Source organism: Genypterus blacodes, unplaced genomic scaffold (assembly GCF_046128005.1).
Source record: "Genypterus blacodes isolate CSIRO-AG114 ecotype Tasmania unplaced genomic scaffold, CSIRO-AGI_Gbla_v1 ptg000062l_1, whole genome shotgun sequence".
In the NCBI taxonomy this organism is placed as follows: Eukaryota; Metazoa; Chordata; class Actinopteri; order Ophidiiformes; family Ophidiidae; genus Genypterus; species Genypterus blacodes.
In genome coordinates, this window is record NW_027466874.1 from 2,787,501 (window position 1) to 2,805,000 (window position 17,500).

The following is a 17,500-nucleotide window of genomic DNA, read 5'->3' on the forward strand; positions in this document are numbered from 1 at the left end:
GGAGTGAAATACTTGAAAATGTCACGGCGATAAGCACTGCAAAGACAGGAGCGGAATGGAAAGCCAGACCGGGAATGGGATCAAAGTGCTGCACTGTATATATGAACGAGAACAAGGAGGAGAACTCGTGGACGCTTTAGTGGAAGTTTTGGACAACAAACAACAAAAGATTCAGATTGTAAAACCAGGATGATTTGTCCTGCTTGTCTTCTCGTTTGAAGGTTCATCCACATTGCAAAGAGACAGAGAAGTTCAATCCACCATCATCACCTTCATCACTTTTCAGATGAAGCTTCACTGTTGTGGGGAACAACACCAGCATGAGGCATCTACGCCCACTGCCGGGGCCAGGCCACATCACCCACCGGCCTCAAACCAAACAGCCCCCACAACCCGGCCCAGATGGAGACATACTAGAGGACATTGGACTGTCTGTCTTCTGATTTGTCCTCTTTTTTTGTAAATAGTTATTAGACCTTTATCAGGTTTGGCGTTTGGCTTTAGAGCAATCCTGAATGCAGTGTATGGATCTGCACCGTGGAAACACACTGACCTCTATAGGCCGTCTGCAGACATTGCACTGCATGGATCTTATTTCATTCTCCACTGCTCTCATTCTCTCTCTTTCTCTTTCTCTCGCTCTCTCTCACTGTCTTACGTACACACACACGCGGAGGTTCTCATATACTCCACTCATGTGTATCTCCAGTGCTCACAGAAATGCAGCAGTGCGTTTGCGTCCCAGCTGTGGTTGTGCTGAGTATCATGTGGTGAAGAGCAAAGAACAACAGTAGCCAGAAAAAGACTGTGGGAAGGAAGAACGCCGGCTCCTGCCCTCCCTGCTTGCTTTTCTTCCCCCATCTCGCTGGCTTTCACTCCCTCTGCATTTCTTCCTCTGTGTCTCGGCTCAGGTTTTGCGGTGGTGCGAGCGGAGGAGAAAAAAGGCCGTGGGCAAAGCTGCTTCAGCAGGATGGGCAGAAAAGGGCTAAGTTAGCTGTGGCCTGGAATGCCGTCTCTCACCGCACTTTGTTTCGGTTCTTTCAGTGCTGCAGCCAGACTTCAGAAGCTGTTGTTTGGCTGGAATAAAGATAGAAAAACATCCATCCAAGCACAGGGCGGAGGGGCGGCAGGGAGCGGCGGGAGAAGACGCCCTCCACCCGACAGAGCCAAATTGCGACACACCGAATCCCCACCAACGCTCGGTGTCCAAGCTCGACTTTGTAAACTCGCCAAGGAGAAACGGGGAAGTTCCCTGTGTTCTGCCCAGCTCTGAGAGGGTTAATATGGGTGTAGTCTGGTATGTGCTGTCATTGTTGCCCTCCAAAGACTGAAAAGCAGAGGCAGGGAGTTTACAAGGCACAGGTGGCTGACCTGGCCTGGGGTCAGTCAGTCAGAGGCACTGAGCCACACGCCGGTGACGAAGTGAAAGAAGTAAAAGCAGTTTGGGAATTATGCTTCCTTCAGCTTGTTTCTGTCAAATTGGCAATTGTGGGCGAAACAAATTCCTTATGCATTCTAAATAGTCAATTCTATTCCCGTTGTGCACAAGTAAAGGTCACGGGTCAAATGTGGAGGATCCTTAGGCGGTTTATTTGTACAGACTGAACATTTTGTTTTATTGAAACAAATAGCTTTGAGGCGAACGTGACGCGATCCATTTAAATGAAGAATTTCAAACTTTGTCTCTATTTTAAGCACATAATTTTAGTTAAAGTTCAACATTTTGTGAAGATTTGTCAAATATTACCAATAATTTCCTTTCCATCCTCTGTAGCGGCAAATATTTAGCCGTGTTACAACATCGTTCCCCATAAATCAGGTGGCTGAAAGCTAAAGTCTGACCTGTGTTTACACTCTGAGCCACAGCAGCTTCCTGCATTTGTCCTCAGGTTTATTGATTCATCTTTTATTCCTCTTGGTGGATTACAGTGATGGTGACCCGCTGTGCCCTCCTGTTAGCGGCTACAGGGCAAACACCCTCTCTAAAGCCTTTTGTTACCCGTGGTTACGGCTCCTCATTCATACTAAAAACAGAACGCTGAACCATTTGATGTGTTCGTCTGGAAATGCGGTTCCTGCCTTTGAAACAGGAAGAAACAGAACACGGTTGGATTGTTACATAAGAAGCTAAATTTAGTCAATCACCTCAGTCTATGTGAGTGAATGTGCCTTTTTCTTCTTCTGATGTGGAACATGTGACGCTGCACATGAGGGATCAGAAGCTTCAAACACAAGACGTTTGAGCTAACGTGGAGCGACTCTTTGCTGTCGGCCAAATGTAACAATAACACCTTCAAATGTGACGGTATGTTCCCTGACTGAGCTCAGCCTGGCCTCAGTCTTAGTCACGGAGCAGAGATATTTTACATTTCACCAAATTATGAGAAACGAGATTTTGGACATAAAGGAGCGAAAATATTCTTTGAACTCCAGAGTCTGGCTCCTTTCTCTTTCTCTTTCTGTTTTTGTTGGTTCCTTTTCACTTCATTTGTTGTTGTTCATCCATCATTAGCTGACAAGGTTTTATAGATGAAATCAGACTTTCTCCCGTCCATCAGTATGGGACGCTGCAGAAACGCGATCGTTCTCATAGAGCTACCCATTTATGGATTTCTATCAGGATATCAGAAGGATGATGATGCAAAAATTCATCATTATATTAAGTTACAGTAAACAAAACAGAAAGACAATCAACAAAATACATAAACAGTAGATTAATATGGATATTGAAGCGTCCCATCGACTCTTAACAAGTGCCTGAGTCAGTGTAGTCTACAATCGTGTATCAATCCTATAACTAATATCAGCATTGGTTGCAGCTGTCTGACCTGCTTGGCTGTGCGATGTGTAAATCCTGTGAGCTGACGGGGCCTGAGGGCTGTGATAAGTGAGTGCATTGTTGTGAATGGAGTTACATAACCAAATCCTGTTGGTTATTGAGGCCATATTAAACCTGCAGAGGCCTGGGAGCTTAAACATATTAGGTTTGGTAACACTGAGCTAATATTCCCATGGGAACGGCAGTTTAGGCTTAAGGGGTTTAAACTACCAACCTTACTAAATGTAGCAAGTGCAGGATTTTTCTGAGCTAATGACCTCGTTCTCTCAGTTCCTGTGTGAGCGTGTGTGTGCGTTTACTCATGAAAGTGGGATCAAGTAAAGTGAAATATTCTGTCAAAGTGATCATAATGTCAAACTATAACATCTGAAAACTTCAGAACAGCAAATGAAGTTTCAATTAAAAAGAGATGAAGACAAAATGTCTGACGTGGTTTTAGTTTTCTTGGGGTGGAAAAGGGATGAGAAAATAAGAGGGCTAGAGTGTGTGTGTGTGTGTGTGGTGGCTCTAACCTCCCTGTGAATTTGTCAGTGGACTCAGAAGGGGAGGCGTGTGGCTGTGATGTGTGTAATGGTGTGGGGGGGGGTGGAGAGAGAGAGAGAGAGTCAGTGAGTGAGCATGTTTACTAGAGAGAGAGAGAGAGTGTGTGTGTGTCTCAGAGTGAAAGAGTTCAGCGTGAGGTTCAGTTTCTCTCTCTGGAGCTCGTTTGTGTGGGAGAACTTTCCCTCTGTTGGCCACATTTACATTGTACCTCCATCATGGCCCCTCTAGAGGCTCATTTGGACCTGTGATCTTCATTTGGACCTTGAGAAGAAGGAGGCGTCACTCCCTCACTCTGGGTCTCGTTTGGACCCAGGAAGGACTCACAGGCTCAGCAGTTTCTGAATTAAGAACTTGCAAGGAGCCAAAAGCGTAACGGTTTACGTGGAGCGTTTGCAGCAGCAGCAGCAGCCAGAAACTGAGGATCCGTGTGGATCAGTGATCAGCAGGTGTGTTGGGAGACGAGATGTGTTCACTGAACCGGACTTTGTCTCTGTCTGTGTTCCCCAGGGAGCCAGCGGCCGGCCTGGACGCCACAGTGGACTATGTCAAGGTAGGAACAAGTGATACTTTTACTACTGTGTACTGGACAGATGACATTACTGCTGCTGTTACTGCTACTACTACTATTCTGAGTAATACTACCTGTGCAAGAACACCACATACAGACCCTACATCCTCTCACACCTTTACAGAGACTAAAACACCTGGAAAATACATTTAGTTCAACCAAAACAACACATCTGGTCTCTGGAAGTGTACTTGTAATGGTGCATCTATAGGAAATGTAACCCATCAGAAGCCACCCATCAAAATATATAAAAATAGAGTTGATCTGTTTTTGCAACTGGACTGTAGTTTCAAAATATGTGAGAGCGCTGCAACACCAACCTCTGCTGCCACTGTTAGCAGGGTTACATAAAGGTTGAAGCATTCATTTGAGATGTATGGAATGCATCATGTTTTGTAATTTGACAGATGAGATTATGGCTGCGTGTCCTGCTGGGCCACCTGTCGCTGTAGGTTTCACTCACACTGCAGCGTAATCTAATTCCCGCTGGACCGCTGCAGATAATACAGCTCTAAATCATCCCGTCTGTCTCTGTGTTAGCTGTCACGCCGCTGTAAATCACACATACACACACACACACACACACACACACACACACACACACACACACACAGACCACCTGAGTCAGAGAGGCGACGACTGAGACGCCATCTTTCTGTTACCACAATATCATCCGGCTGACATGCGATACCTTTCAGTCTCTGTGTCGCTGCTTTTCTCACGTTCGGCTCCTCGTTCTTCATTTATGACTTCTGCTCTAATATTACAACATACACAAACTGAATACACCGACTGATGATGATGACTGACTTGTACACATGGTTTGTCAGATTTATACTTTTTTCTCTCAGCCTTATGAAGTCGTGTGTTTGTTAGTTTTGTTGTTTTATGGCAAAGTTCTCCTTCTGCTTTGAGAAACACACAGGCACAGCAAACATATCAGGCTTGATTTGGTATTTTGGTTCAAAATTTCATGATTATAAAAGTAAGATCCCCATATTTTGTTGAGTGAAAACATTTAGTTATTTTAAAAAAGTCATTTATTTTTATTGATACTGGACCCACCGACTAATGTTTACTCAGCTAATTACAGCTGTTGTTGTAAGATTTCCAGTTTGGACTCAATAATAATCAGAAAAATAGTTGGTGAGGTCTACAAACACTCTATCTCAGGTCTACACACCCAGATCCCATCCCTTTCCCATGCGCTTTCTCCGTTCAGAGCTTCACTTTTCCTCCTCCAGCCCCCATTCATCTACCCCTCTCTCTCTCCCTCTCTCCCTCTCTCTCTCTCTCTCTCTCTCTCTCTCTCTCTCGCTCCAGCCCCCTCTCCTCTCCTCTTATTCCTCCCTCTATTAGCTCATGTGTTTGGATGCTGACACCTCAGCGTGAAAAGCAAACCCAGGCTCTTCCCATGAGAGCAGCTCACATATGGGAGAGCTAACCACACACACACACACACACACACACACACACACACACACACACACACATATGGAGCTCTTTGGTCAAATTAGGTTTGTGAGTCAGTGTCAACATTGCTCTCTGTGTGTGTGTGTGTGTGTGTGTGTGTGTGTGTGTGTGCTGACTGACTCAATATGGAGCCACTGCACCTCTTGTATTATATAATATGTGTGAAAGTGAAGCTGTCAGCTCTCGTTCTCCAGGTGTGTTTGTATTTCCACCATCCACACACACACACACACCCACACAATTACACACTCACACACACAATGTGCTGGATATTGCAGGGCCTTTGATGTGTCATATCCTCTGGCACTGTAACAGTGTTGGGCAGTATTGTGTGTGTGTGTGTGTGTGTTTGTATGGATGGATGGAAGGAAGTGTGTATTATGAGGATTAGCCGCATTCGCCTGACTGTCGACATATTTCTCCTTTGATTCCCAGAGCAGTTTAGAATAATAGAAACATAAAAGTGGTTATTACAGCGCCACCATCAGGCGGGTTAATGGCCTCCTTCCTGGATCTTGATGTTGAGAAATCCTTAGAATCTAAAGAGTCAGTCAATATAAAATCATCAATCAGCAACATGGTGCAGTGAAGAGTCCATCACAGAGTGGGAGATCTGTGAGGACCAGACAGGAAGCAATAAACTGGAATCACAGAACAAATACATAGAGACACATCGAGCGCTGAGCGGTGTCGTCCTTACACTTAAATACCAAATGCGAGGAAGAGAAAGCAGGAAAGAAAGACGTCTCTGTGCGCAGCCTCGTTCATCTGAGTGAACACAACTCGTCTTTCATAGAGTTCTCTTTGAAATTCTCTTTATTCGCTTCCGATTCTCTCACTTCTCTCTCTTTGAGCTCGAACCATCAACGTGTTACACCCTGATGACAGCTTTAAGAAACAATAATGCTCTGTGTGTGTGAGAGAGAGGGAGATGCGGAAGGATAGAGAGCATGTGGTTGTGCGTGTGTCTCATGCTACAATGTGGATGACACACAGGCACGTACTGTACACAAGCTGAACACGTGTTTGATAAGATACATAAATAACTGTAATCTTCTATTTATCAGTGATAATGTTGATGACAATGTTGTATATTTTTTGACAAATCAATGATGATTATTATTGATTTGAGTTTGATATTTCTGTACAAAACTAACTTCCCTTCAAGGCCGTAACCCACTAATTTGGTTCTAGACCTCGTTTACCTCCAAAGGTGTTGGAGAGATTAGCAGAGTGCCTGATTGTGCACGTGCTCTGTCACACTCTGGTGGTCAAGTGATGGTACTACAGCAGGATTACAGCCCTTGAGATGGATGGATCAGTTCAGTGTGTCCCTCTCACCACTCTGTCAGTCACCCAGGCTGAGTTCCCCCATAGATGTGACAACCACCTATTCAGCCGGCCTGTGAGGGCGTGTCAGACTACAGATCAATAAGCTGGAGAGCCAATCAATCAGCAGCTTAGTGAGTTGACACAGCGGCAACTCAGTTTGCTGCAGTTGCTAAATAATGGTCATCCTCTGTGAAGTCTTCAGTCATTATGCTAGATGAGTCTAACGTTCAGGTCGTGTGTAAGGTCTAATAACGTTTAGTGTGTGAGATCTGCAGGGCAAATGGATCAAAAGAACGTGTTGCTCATCATCTGATACCAAACCCTTTCATAGCAGATAATCAACCCTAATAATCAGAGTGAAAGGGTCAGTCCAGGTAAAGCAACACTATCCTGGTTCAGCTCAGGGTCAAACATGTTACATGTCACTGTTTAATCAATGCAGTGTGCAGTGAAATCAGATCAGCTTCGGTTACCGGAAAACTATGATCAAATGAGAGAAATGTGTGTGTGATCTCATGGATAATGTTTTACAGTATATGATATCAGATACAAGGGTGTTGGGAGCATAAGGGTGCACAGCATGTCAGGTTGTGTCGCCACATCGTGGCCCTTTATGCTCCACACACTGTGTAGAGAAGTAAAAGCACAATCTGTGTTAAGATGAACACACAGCTTTCTACAGATTGCTTTATGTTTGCTTCTGTTGTGTTTGATGGAAAACAAACAAATCTTTTGGTTTGGTTCCCTTTGTGGGACGCAGATGTTGCAGTGCACCGGCTGCACACACACTATCGACCCGGTGAGGGATCACACAGAGTAATGGTCACGTTGCACCGATCAATACGACTGGCACCAAGACCCCAGGCCATTAATGATCAATGGCCCACCACCAAAAACAAACACACCCCTGTCATCTGACATTTACTGTTTGGTGATGAGCGCTGCTGGATGCTGATGGTCAGACTGAGACGTGGACGCATCATCCATTCAGCTTTGAACTCAGGAAAATGGACGACGCTCTTTGCTCTCATTCACATCTACTTCACTATCCTTAAAGATCAATATGTGACCCCTAGTGGTGGTGTGGTGTAAGTGTTCAAGCTCTCCCCTCTGTTCTTTCTGAAGTTTCTCCCTCCATGTTCCACTATAGTACCAAACCATGTATGTATATTCTATATCTAAGCGTAACCATTTACCAATATAATTACAGCATGAACACAATCCCCCGTTTTGTCATTCGAGCAGCAGAATTGGCTGAATCGGCAGAGCATTTCTTAGTGCGTCTGACAGAAACAACAAACAGAAATGGAAATAGCAAACACAGAACCTCAACGCAGCTTTCGCATCGCTGAGTTCTGTCCCTCCGTGTTTTTCCAGAGCATTCCTGGAGCGACAGATGTGTGTATTTTAAGGTGGACGTTTAGCCTAGCTGGTGATTTGGGGCCACTGTGGTTGTCACAGTGGTACCGTGGTGTGTGTGTGTATATGTGTGTGTGTGTGTGTGTGTGTGTGTTTGTGTCTCGCTGTGTCCCAGGGAATTTTCATGGTGGATTTCCTCTGTAGTTCCTCAGAGACTTCACACTGTAATTAGTGGCTCTGTTTCCTGCGGCGCAGTTTTCCTTTAACTGGCCGATGCCGGGGTGTCACCCTGAAAGTGTGTGTGTGTGTGTGTGTTTATGTCACAGTGTGTGTTTATGTATGTACAGTGTGGATCTGGACTCCATACGTGTTTGTGCCTAGAATGCATCTACATATGTGTTTACAGACACTGCTATTTGTACTGTTTACTGTGTGTGTTTGTGTGTGTGTGTGTGTGTTTGAGAGAGAGAGACAGTTGGTGGGAATGCTGTGGCACTTAACTAGTGTGTGGGCGTAATTGCTCAGTGGTCATTAAGCAACACAAATGGCCAGCTATTTATCAACTCTGTTTGGACACACACACACACACACACACACACACACACACACACACTCACACTCCAGACACCGAGCTGTCTGGACACACACATGCATCAGTATTGTCTCTTTTAAGTGTCTCGTATATCTCTCCTCTGCTGCACAGGAAGTGATGTGATGGTGTCTCCCCTTTGTTTGCACTAAACAGAGCTCAGTAATTAGTAACACACATATGAATGACCAGAGAGCGCCACCTATAGAAGCTGTTGACCAATCACAGCCCTGGAGAGCAAAGAGCACAGAATCAAATGCACACGGAGGATTTGCTCATCAGGGATTAAAACCTTCACAGTTCACTGATGAGGAATCTGAACTATAATGCTTAAAGGTTATTTCCCTTCACCTCCCCGGGCTCAGAGGACGCCTGAACATTCTGACAAACTGGATTCAAATCTGTTAGTGTGTTGTTGCATCGTCGTGACAAATAAGCGGACAAGTCAACAACAACCCACAGGAACTAAAGATAGAAAACTGGGAGCTGAGAGGCTGAGTGAAACATGATCTCATCCAGAAACGTTTCGGTCAAATCAGACCCATCAAAATCTGAACCGAACAAGCCGACAAAACCATAAACACATTGGTGGTTTGTTTGAAAAAGGTGAGAAGCCATTTAACAGCATGTAACCTATACATCTGTGTGAGCTGTCAGAGAGAGAGAGAGAGAGAGAGAGAGAGACACACACTCCCAGTCAGCCAGTCATAGATTAGTGGTGAGAGCCCAGTCACATGGTCCTCTCTCTACGCCCGTATTTGGAGCTTGGGGGGGCGGAGCGAAAAGAGAGAAGCGGCGTGAGAAAGGATGGATATGAGGAGCGGAGGGTCCACTCTGCACTCTGCACTCTGCGGGGGACTGTGGAGGAGAGAGAGAGAGAGAGAGAGAGAGAGAGAGGAGATGGTAGAGGAGATGATGGAGATGATGGAGTTTGTAGTCCACATCACAGTTTGCTGACTTCACTTAGACTCCATAAGTTTGTTCTAAGAAGCGAAAGGGAACCATCAATGGAACCATCGGCCCCGGGAAACCTTTGACCTCGTGGCTCGGGCATGTCGTTAAGGAGACTAGTTGCCAGGGATTACGGCCAGTCTTAAAGGTTTTCCGTTCAGACTGATTGACGAGGATGTCGGAGCGATGCAACCTCAAGACGCTGACGGCAGCGCTCTGTTGCTTCTACCACAAGAACGCTGTCATCACTGCAAAGGTGAGGGAGACCGGTGTGTGTGTGTGTGCAGGTACCAACATGTGGCATTTCGCGTGGCTTCACAGTACATGTGTGCCTGTGCGTGTGTGTGTGTGTGTGTGTGTGTGTGTGTATGAGAGAGTGAACTTAAGTACTAAACATTTATTAGTCAAGTCAAGAAAATGCTATGAAATATTCAAAATAGTGTTTTAAAAACCAACTAAAAAGAACATGGTGACACTCCAGACTGAACAAAACCGGACCACACTGAATAGTCTCTTTCTCTCTCTCTCTCTCTCTCTCTCTCTCTCTCTCTCTCTCTGTCTCTCTGACTTGAACACTGGGCTTTTATTGCTCTGACCAGACGCTCTCATAAATGACTGCCTGTGTGTGTGTGTGTGTTTGTGTGTGTGTGTGTATGAGATATATAGTCGGCTTCATCCCTGACCAGCGTTGGCACACAGACAGGCAGTGTGTGTGTGTGTGTGTGTGTGTGTGTGTGTGTGTGTGTGTGTGTGTGTGTGTGTGAAGGGGGGATACGTAGCGGCGAGTAAGAGAGAGTAGGTGAGGTTCGGGGGACACGGTCCCCCTGGGAATGATAAACGACTAACTTGTGATAGTTTGTCTTCTTTATGACGTCAGCATAATGTATAAATATACCATTAAGTTGATTGGATGGAGCGAGCGGCGGCGTGTCGGGACGAGGTCGCGTGGTTTCGCATGTACAGGATGTTCGTTTACCTCCAGCATTAAAGTCCTCTTTAATGGTGTGATGTTGTAGTGAGGGAGCGTGTGGCACAAAGCTTCACTCTGATTGGTCTCTTACTTCTACAGCGACATGTAACACCTTTTAAATGAACCTGCTCACACACCAGCACTGAAAATGGCACGTTTCGTTTTCATCCAGTGTGCACTGTGGTGTCACAGGAAGGGATGATAGAAGGGATCGTTAAAGCATTAAAACACATTAAAGCATTCAAATGTTAAGAAAATGAGAAAATATACAATGACATAGGAAGAAGAAGATGAAGAAGAACCTTATGGCCGTTGTACAATAGTCGACTGCAGTAAGAATGTTTTGGATTTAGGCAGAAGAACGTGGGGTGTAGATGTTTCTATCTCTCCTCCTGCTCAGCTGCAGAAGAGGGCAGAATGTAAACAACAACAATAACAAAACAGTTAAAAGGGATTCTGCTTGGTCTGTTTAGTGATGACAGACACATTTTGATATCAGAGATGTCAGCAGCCAATCAGATGACGTCACACACACATTCACAACGCCCCCATTTCAGTGAATTTGCCCTCATCTTTCATCTGAAACTACAAAGTGGGCACATTTCTGCATTTATCTGAGATGTGATAGCGGTGAAAGTAAACAGGAAATGTAGGGTAGCAGTGTGTGTGCAGGGCGGGGGTCTCTGTGTGTGTGTGTGAGTGTGTGTGTCTCTGTCTTGCATCCAAAGACCCTGGGGTTGTCTTCCGCCCGTTGTGTTCTTCTCCTCGTCTTCTCTGGGAGGTCGCCACTCTGCCTGGAGGTCCACACAGTGCCAGTGTCGGTGGTTATGACAGACATTGGACCTGAGAGCAGATGATCTTACATGCTGTATGTCATTTGATCCCAAAGAGTAATGGCATTGACGCTGATTCCATGTGGGTCCTTAGAGGGATCAGAACCCAGCACAACACACAAATAGACCAACAGCAACTCACCCAGAGCCTGATGAGTGAATGTTGTTGTCTTAAAAGCCCTCCAGCCTCATCCAACATGTCCCCATATATCAGATGGCACTGATGAGGATGATGATGATGATGATTCCCTGGCCTATAAACACAGGAAGAGGCATCCGTTCTGTTCTTAGTAAACAGGAAAGGTGTGGATCTCAGTGACAGAGCCACAGATCCAACGCAACTCTTCATGCTTCACCTGCTTGCTCCATTTTTCAGATTACGGTGAAAATGGAACAATATGACATCCAGACAGTTTCCATTGTTCTCCTAGAGGCGTCTTCCAAACTTCCTGTTTCCTGGCTTCCATCTCCATAACAGAAGAACGTCATTTTTGTGACATTTCACAACGTTGCCGGTCTCATGGAAACAAGCTAATGAGAGCGAGAAACACAGAGATCAGAGAAAGAGAGAGAGAGAGAGAGACAGAGAGAGAGACAAAGGGGGGTAGAGGAAGAGGGAGAGAGAGAGAGAGAGAGAGACGGAAAGAGAGGAGAGGAAATGCCAGATAAACAGCAGACCAAACTGCTGTTTTAACGATGATTATGATGATGAGGATAATAATGATTATGGAAAATGTTGGATGGTTATCTCTTCTTGGAACACTGATCCGTGTCTGAAGTTTGTTAATGTGGCGATGAACTTTAGAATCAGATGTGAAAGAATTTAACTTCCTGCGACACAACGTGAGCAGGAGGACATGCAGCTCTATAGAATCAGTCATGGTAGGACAGAACCAAATGTACACAAGGATTTGCTCATCAAGGATTAAAAACCTTCACCGGAATCTGAATTATAACGCTTAAAGGTTATTCACATTCACCTCTCCGGGCTCAGAGGACGAGTAGATTACGGTGCGGTCCGCTGCTTCTGATTGGTCACCGCTTGCTTTAAGACTGGATTGACTCAGAACAACAGAAAGACCTTTTGTCCTCAGTGTGCAGACGAAACCTTCTGGGACACAGAACACTTTTTTCTGTTTGCGTGCAAAAATCAGGCAATCTAAAGAAAAGCAGTTACTGTTGAAATCCATCAGTGGAGTGTGTATGTGTGTGTGTGTGAGCATTATAACAGAGACGATGCATTACAGACTCATCTATAGTACCAGGCTTTCCAGCTCTACTCAAGCATAGTACTTGAGTTAATGTACACATCTGAGCACAGCTATGGCCGCCCAAGTTACGACGCCTTCAGATCAACACGGTGAAGATGAAGCGTTGTTCACATCACAGGAGGCTTGGTGTGGTTTTCCATAAATCAGATGGAGCGTCTGCTGTTTGTTATTATGGCCCAAACGATGACTGTGATGAGGAAATGATACCAGTTGTGTTTTGGTTCCATGTGATTTAGTTTTCCCTCTGTTTGGAGTCTTTTCTCTCCCGCCCGGCTCAGGTCTGACCAAGCAGCAGAGCGAGCTTCCTCACTCACAGGATTTATATATTTGATGTATTTGTTTTTTTCCTGCATGAAGCTGAGCAGTAACAAACTAACATGGTGTCGCTGCAGATAAACGCATGAAGAGTTTAACCCTTCAAATGCACAGATTTAATAAATAAATGATCTAATAACTTTCTTTATTATCTCAACTTAATTCTTGACGTCATTTAAATGGTGCATTCCCAGTAATGGAATGGAATCAGCGTGGAATCAGAGCTGGAGCGAGTCGACCACAGCCTGCATCCATAACCTGACTGCAGCCGGCATCAGTGTGTGACATATGAGCCACAACCTGATCTTTGACTTAAGAAGGGGTCTGTGAGCTGAGAGGGAGAAATATAAAAGGGAGGGAAATGAATGATTACAACACACACACACACACACACACACACACACTCCGCGTCATGTAGGCTGGTACAGTATTAATGCAGCTACTCTATAGGTATGACATCATATGAAAGGTCGTCCCCCTCCCCCTTCACCCCTTTTTTCCTCCCTCACTCTCTCCTCTCTCTCTGTTTGCACTCTTCCACTTCTTTCCTCCTCATGTCTTTCACTCCATCTCTGTCCACTTTCTCCCTCATTCCCTCTTTGACTCCTTGCTCCCTTGCATTAACTTCGGAGGAAACACGTAACATAGCAGAACAAAGAGAGAGATGTAGATGTTAAAATATATAGAATTAACAAACCACAGGGCCAAACTGTTGCATATGAATGTCAGTTACACTTACAGTGAACTCAATGCAGCCACAGTACACAGATAAGTGACAGCTCAATAGTACTGCCCCAATTACTTTCCGCTGCGGTACACACACACACACACACCCACACACACATACACACACACAGCGTATAAACAGCACACAGGTCACACTGCAATCATCTGTGTCTCTGGTGTCAAACTAGAAACAAACAAAATCAGCATGTGAGGAGATCATCACGCTCGCTCTGTGTTCACTTCCCTTGTTTTCCATTCAGGAGCTGTAACGCGAGCCGCTCATTTCCTGTCATGAGCCGAGACGAGGAGGCCGAGGGCAGAGGGGTGTAATGATTTAAGAGAGAGAGAGCGAAGGAGAGAGAGGAGGGGGGAGAGGGAGAGAGAGGAAGAGAGAGAGAAGTGATCCGATCTTGAATAAAACTTCTCTTCTTCTATCTATGAACAAAGGCTGGTGATTATTAGTTATTGATCAGGTCTCAGATAGAGCTTCACAGGTGAACTCCAGGTGTGTTGGGTTCAGGGAGTTGTGTGCGTCACAGAGCCCTGGTGCTCTTTAAGTATGTGTGTGTGTGGGTGGGTGTGTGTGTGTGTGCGTCAGGTAAGGGTGTGTATGGAGGCAGGTCCGGGCAAATGGGCTCAGCGGTGATGACAGCAAGACATGAGGAGGCAGCTGAGAGAGGGAGAACGTGTGTGTGTGTGAGGGAGAGAGCATGTGTGCAGCTTCAGGTAAAGAGTGAAAGTATCGGCAAAAACTGACGTTTTTTGTGCGAGCCTGTGTGTGTGTGTGTTTGGTGTGTGTGTGTGTGTTTGAGGAATACAGAAAGACGGAGCCATGGAAAGACCCAGCAGCTGTCATGTAAGTGTGTGTGTGTGTGTGTGTGTGTGTGTGTGTGTGTGTGTTTGCTGCAGGCGGCGGTGCTGACACAGCGCCCTGTCAGGTTTCTGTCCTCTGCCGTTAATCATGCTGGGCGCGATCAGACTAAACTGACTGATCGATCAATTGATTATGGGTCAGGAGTGTGAATGAGGAGTCACTGTGACATCTCCACAGAGAGTTTGGTCTCTTCTTCTTTATCAGCAACCTGTGTATCGTTTATATTGTTAGATATGAAACGATCTGTACGTTTCATGATCTTACTGACGTGAGATCCTGTTGAGTGAAGCTTTGTTGGTGTGAATGACTGAATGAGAAGAGAAGTGAGAGAAAGCAAACGTCTTTACCTTCCTGTTCATCTTTATTTACCTCCCCTAAGTCCATTCACCAGGGCTTAAGGAGTTGAGTTTGCAGATCTGAACGTGTCTCCAAATCTAATGTAACACTTGTTGATGTGTTTGGGGGATTTCATCAAGTGTTTCCAAATCAAAAAGCTCAATTCTACGTAAAACAAATAGTGACACGTCATTAAGGTTAAATCTGAGGCTTGTAGCAAATCTCTTCCCCGAGTCCTCACAGTGGTGCGACACTACAGCTTGTTTGCTATTGCAGTTATTGCACCTCAGCGGTGTCTTTGTTTGCTGCACAAACTAAAAGGTTTACCGCGTTTACAAGCGTTTTACTGCTGTGACGGACGCGTTTAGTGTCTGTAATGCTCCTGCCGGTGCCTTCCAGCAAGGCACTAGGCTGCAGATCTGCCTTAATGCACCTTAAGGATAATAAAGTGTAACTGATTAATCTGCTCTCCCTTTACTTTCATTATTGACATAGATTTCACCATCAGTGTTTTTCCAGCATGAGTCATCTGAGATTTGATTACATTAGTCTCTCCAACAACAGGAAATGTGTTTTATTGAGCGATCGTCACAGGTACCACTGTGTGTTGTTCCTGTCCGTGACTGCTCTGAGGTGTTTGACCCCTTGACCCCCCCCCCCCCCCCCCCCCCGTCTTGGAGGTCAGCAGCAGTTCTGACATCCATTTCTGTGTTGCAGTTCTCCAGAGATCACTTCATCCTGGACTGTCCTCCAGAGAAGCTCCGCAGAGAGCTGGAGGAAGAGCTGAAGATGAACTCTGAGGAACCCAGGAGCCACGCATGGTATCACGGAGCAATACCTAGACAGGTAACACACACACACACACACACACACACACACACAAATCTGAGCTACAAATCTGAGTCACGAGTCAGGAGTCCCTCCCTGTAACAGCCAAGTTAAAACTTGTTCAACCTGATTACCTATTATTAGGCTGCCAACTACACACACACACACACACACACACACACACACACACACACACAGATCACAGCTGGCCTCTCTGCATTACAGCTGAGGTTGTACCTGTCAGTGCAAAAATCCCTCAGTATGGTGTGTGTGTGTGTGTGTGTGTGTGTGTGTGAGTGTGTGTGTGTGCGAGAGAGAGAGTTTGTGTGGTCCATGTGAAATAGAGCCCTGAGATGTAATCAGATTTAATAAGCTTCTTCCTCTGGCTAAACTAAACTACCATTATACTCTCTATGCAAACACTTTCTTAATTGAAGTCTGTACGTGTGTGTCTGTGTGTGTGAATGTGTGTTCATGAAGGAGAAAGAGGGGGGGGGGGGGGGGGGGGGGAGAGAGAGAGGGAGAGAGACGGAAATTAGTCTCAAAACTTCCTTCGTTTTTAATTAAAATTTAAAGCTCCTGTTTGTTCTCTTAGTGTCCTGTGTTGACATGCTGTCATGTGATCATGTTAATAAAGCTGTTTCCTTAATGTGAAAGTGTCTCAAAGTGTTATCGGGGAGCTAAAATCAAGTTACTGTGTGAGCACTAAACTCATTTTTAACTTATTTTTGCATCCATTTAGAAACAAGGAGTCTTAGATTTCTGCATTAGAAGCAAGTTTTGACCAAATCACAGAGCTTTAATCAGACAAAATCAGTGTAAATCATCTGTAGTAATCAGTAAAAGCAACATAAATGCTGTTTAGTTGAGGTTGAGGCTTCACAAGTCTATAAGCGTTACGTAACAACAGCAGACCGGCCGGCTTTAAGCTCAGGGAAATGTTAACAGTGCACAATTATGAGATTTAATGAAATGTTAGCACTGTAAACACTATGTGTGTGTGTGTGTGTGTGTGTGTGTGTGTGTGTGTGTGTGTGTGTGTGCGTGTGTGTCTTTGTCTGTGCTTGTGTGTCTGTGTGTGTGTGTGTGTGTGTGTGTGTGTGTGTGTGTGTGTCGACCCATAGGTAACCTCTTTTTATTGTTCCAGGTTGCGGACAACCTGGTGCAGCGCGATGGAGACTTCCTGATCCGCGACTCGCTGTCCAGCCCGGGAAGTTACGTTTTGACCTGCCAGTGGAGAAACGCCGCTCAGCACTTTAAAATAAACAAGAAGGTAAGAACATACACAGTACATGACGCACAGGAGCATAGGACACACACACACACACACACACACACACAGCAAGTACTCAGACGTGTTCTCGTTTAACCAGTATCATTAAGGACTCACTATTGGTGTTTCAGCCTCAGAGTTCCCTTACTTTGCATTGCATTCCACTTCCTGCCCCCGAGGTCCTCACATTCCTAAGCACATCCGGTGAAAGTGAACATCTGAACCCATCGTGCATCAGTTAAATTGAGTCCACCTGTGCAAACGTCTGTCAGGTAGTTAAGATGCAATTTAGGCGGAGATCCTTTGGCTTTCTTCTGCTTTGGTGAGATGGAGCGGACAGATTTGGTGACACGGGACATAAAAGGCAGCGTGGAGTTTATGGATGTCCTCATTAATGTTGTCTGAGGTTAACAGTCTTTT

At 45.3% G+C, this 17,500-nt stretch overlaps 1 protein-coding gene across 3 annotated transcripts in view; it reads left to right on the plus strand.

Moving 5' to 3' along the window:
- bcar3 (BCAR3 adaptor protein, NSP family member) overlaps positions 1-17,500 on the plus strand; it is a 33,444-nt gene that overhangs the window by 8,125 nt on the left and 7,819 nt on the right. The window contains exons 4-6 of one of the 3 annotated variants that reach the window (XM_076154493.1): positions 3,890-3,932; positions 15,697-15,825; positions 16,955-17,080. In XM_076154493.1, the coding sequence (XP_076010608.1) occupies positions 3,890-3,932; positions 15,697-15,825; positions 16,955-17,080 (298 nt within the window). Of the gene's footprint in view, positions 1-3,889; positions 3,933-9,517; positions 9,911-14,369; positions 14,626-15,696; positions 15,826-16,954; positions 17,081-17,500 lie in introns of those variants that run through there. The other 2 variants (XM_076154494.1, XM_076154495.1) reach the window with 2 other exon arrangements.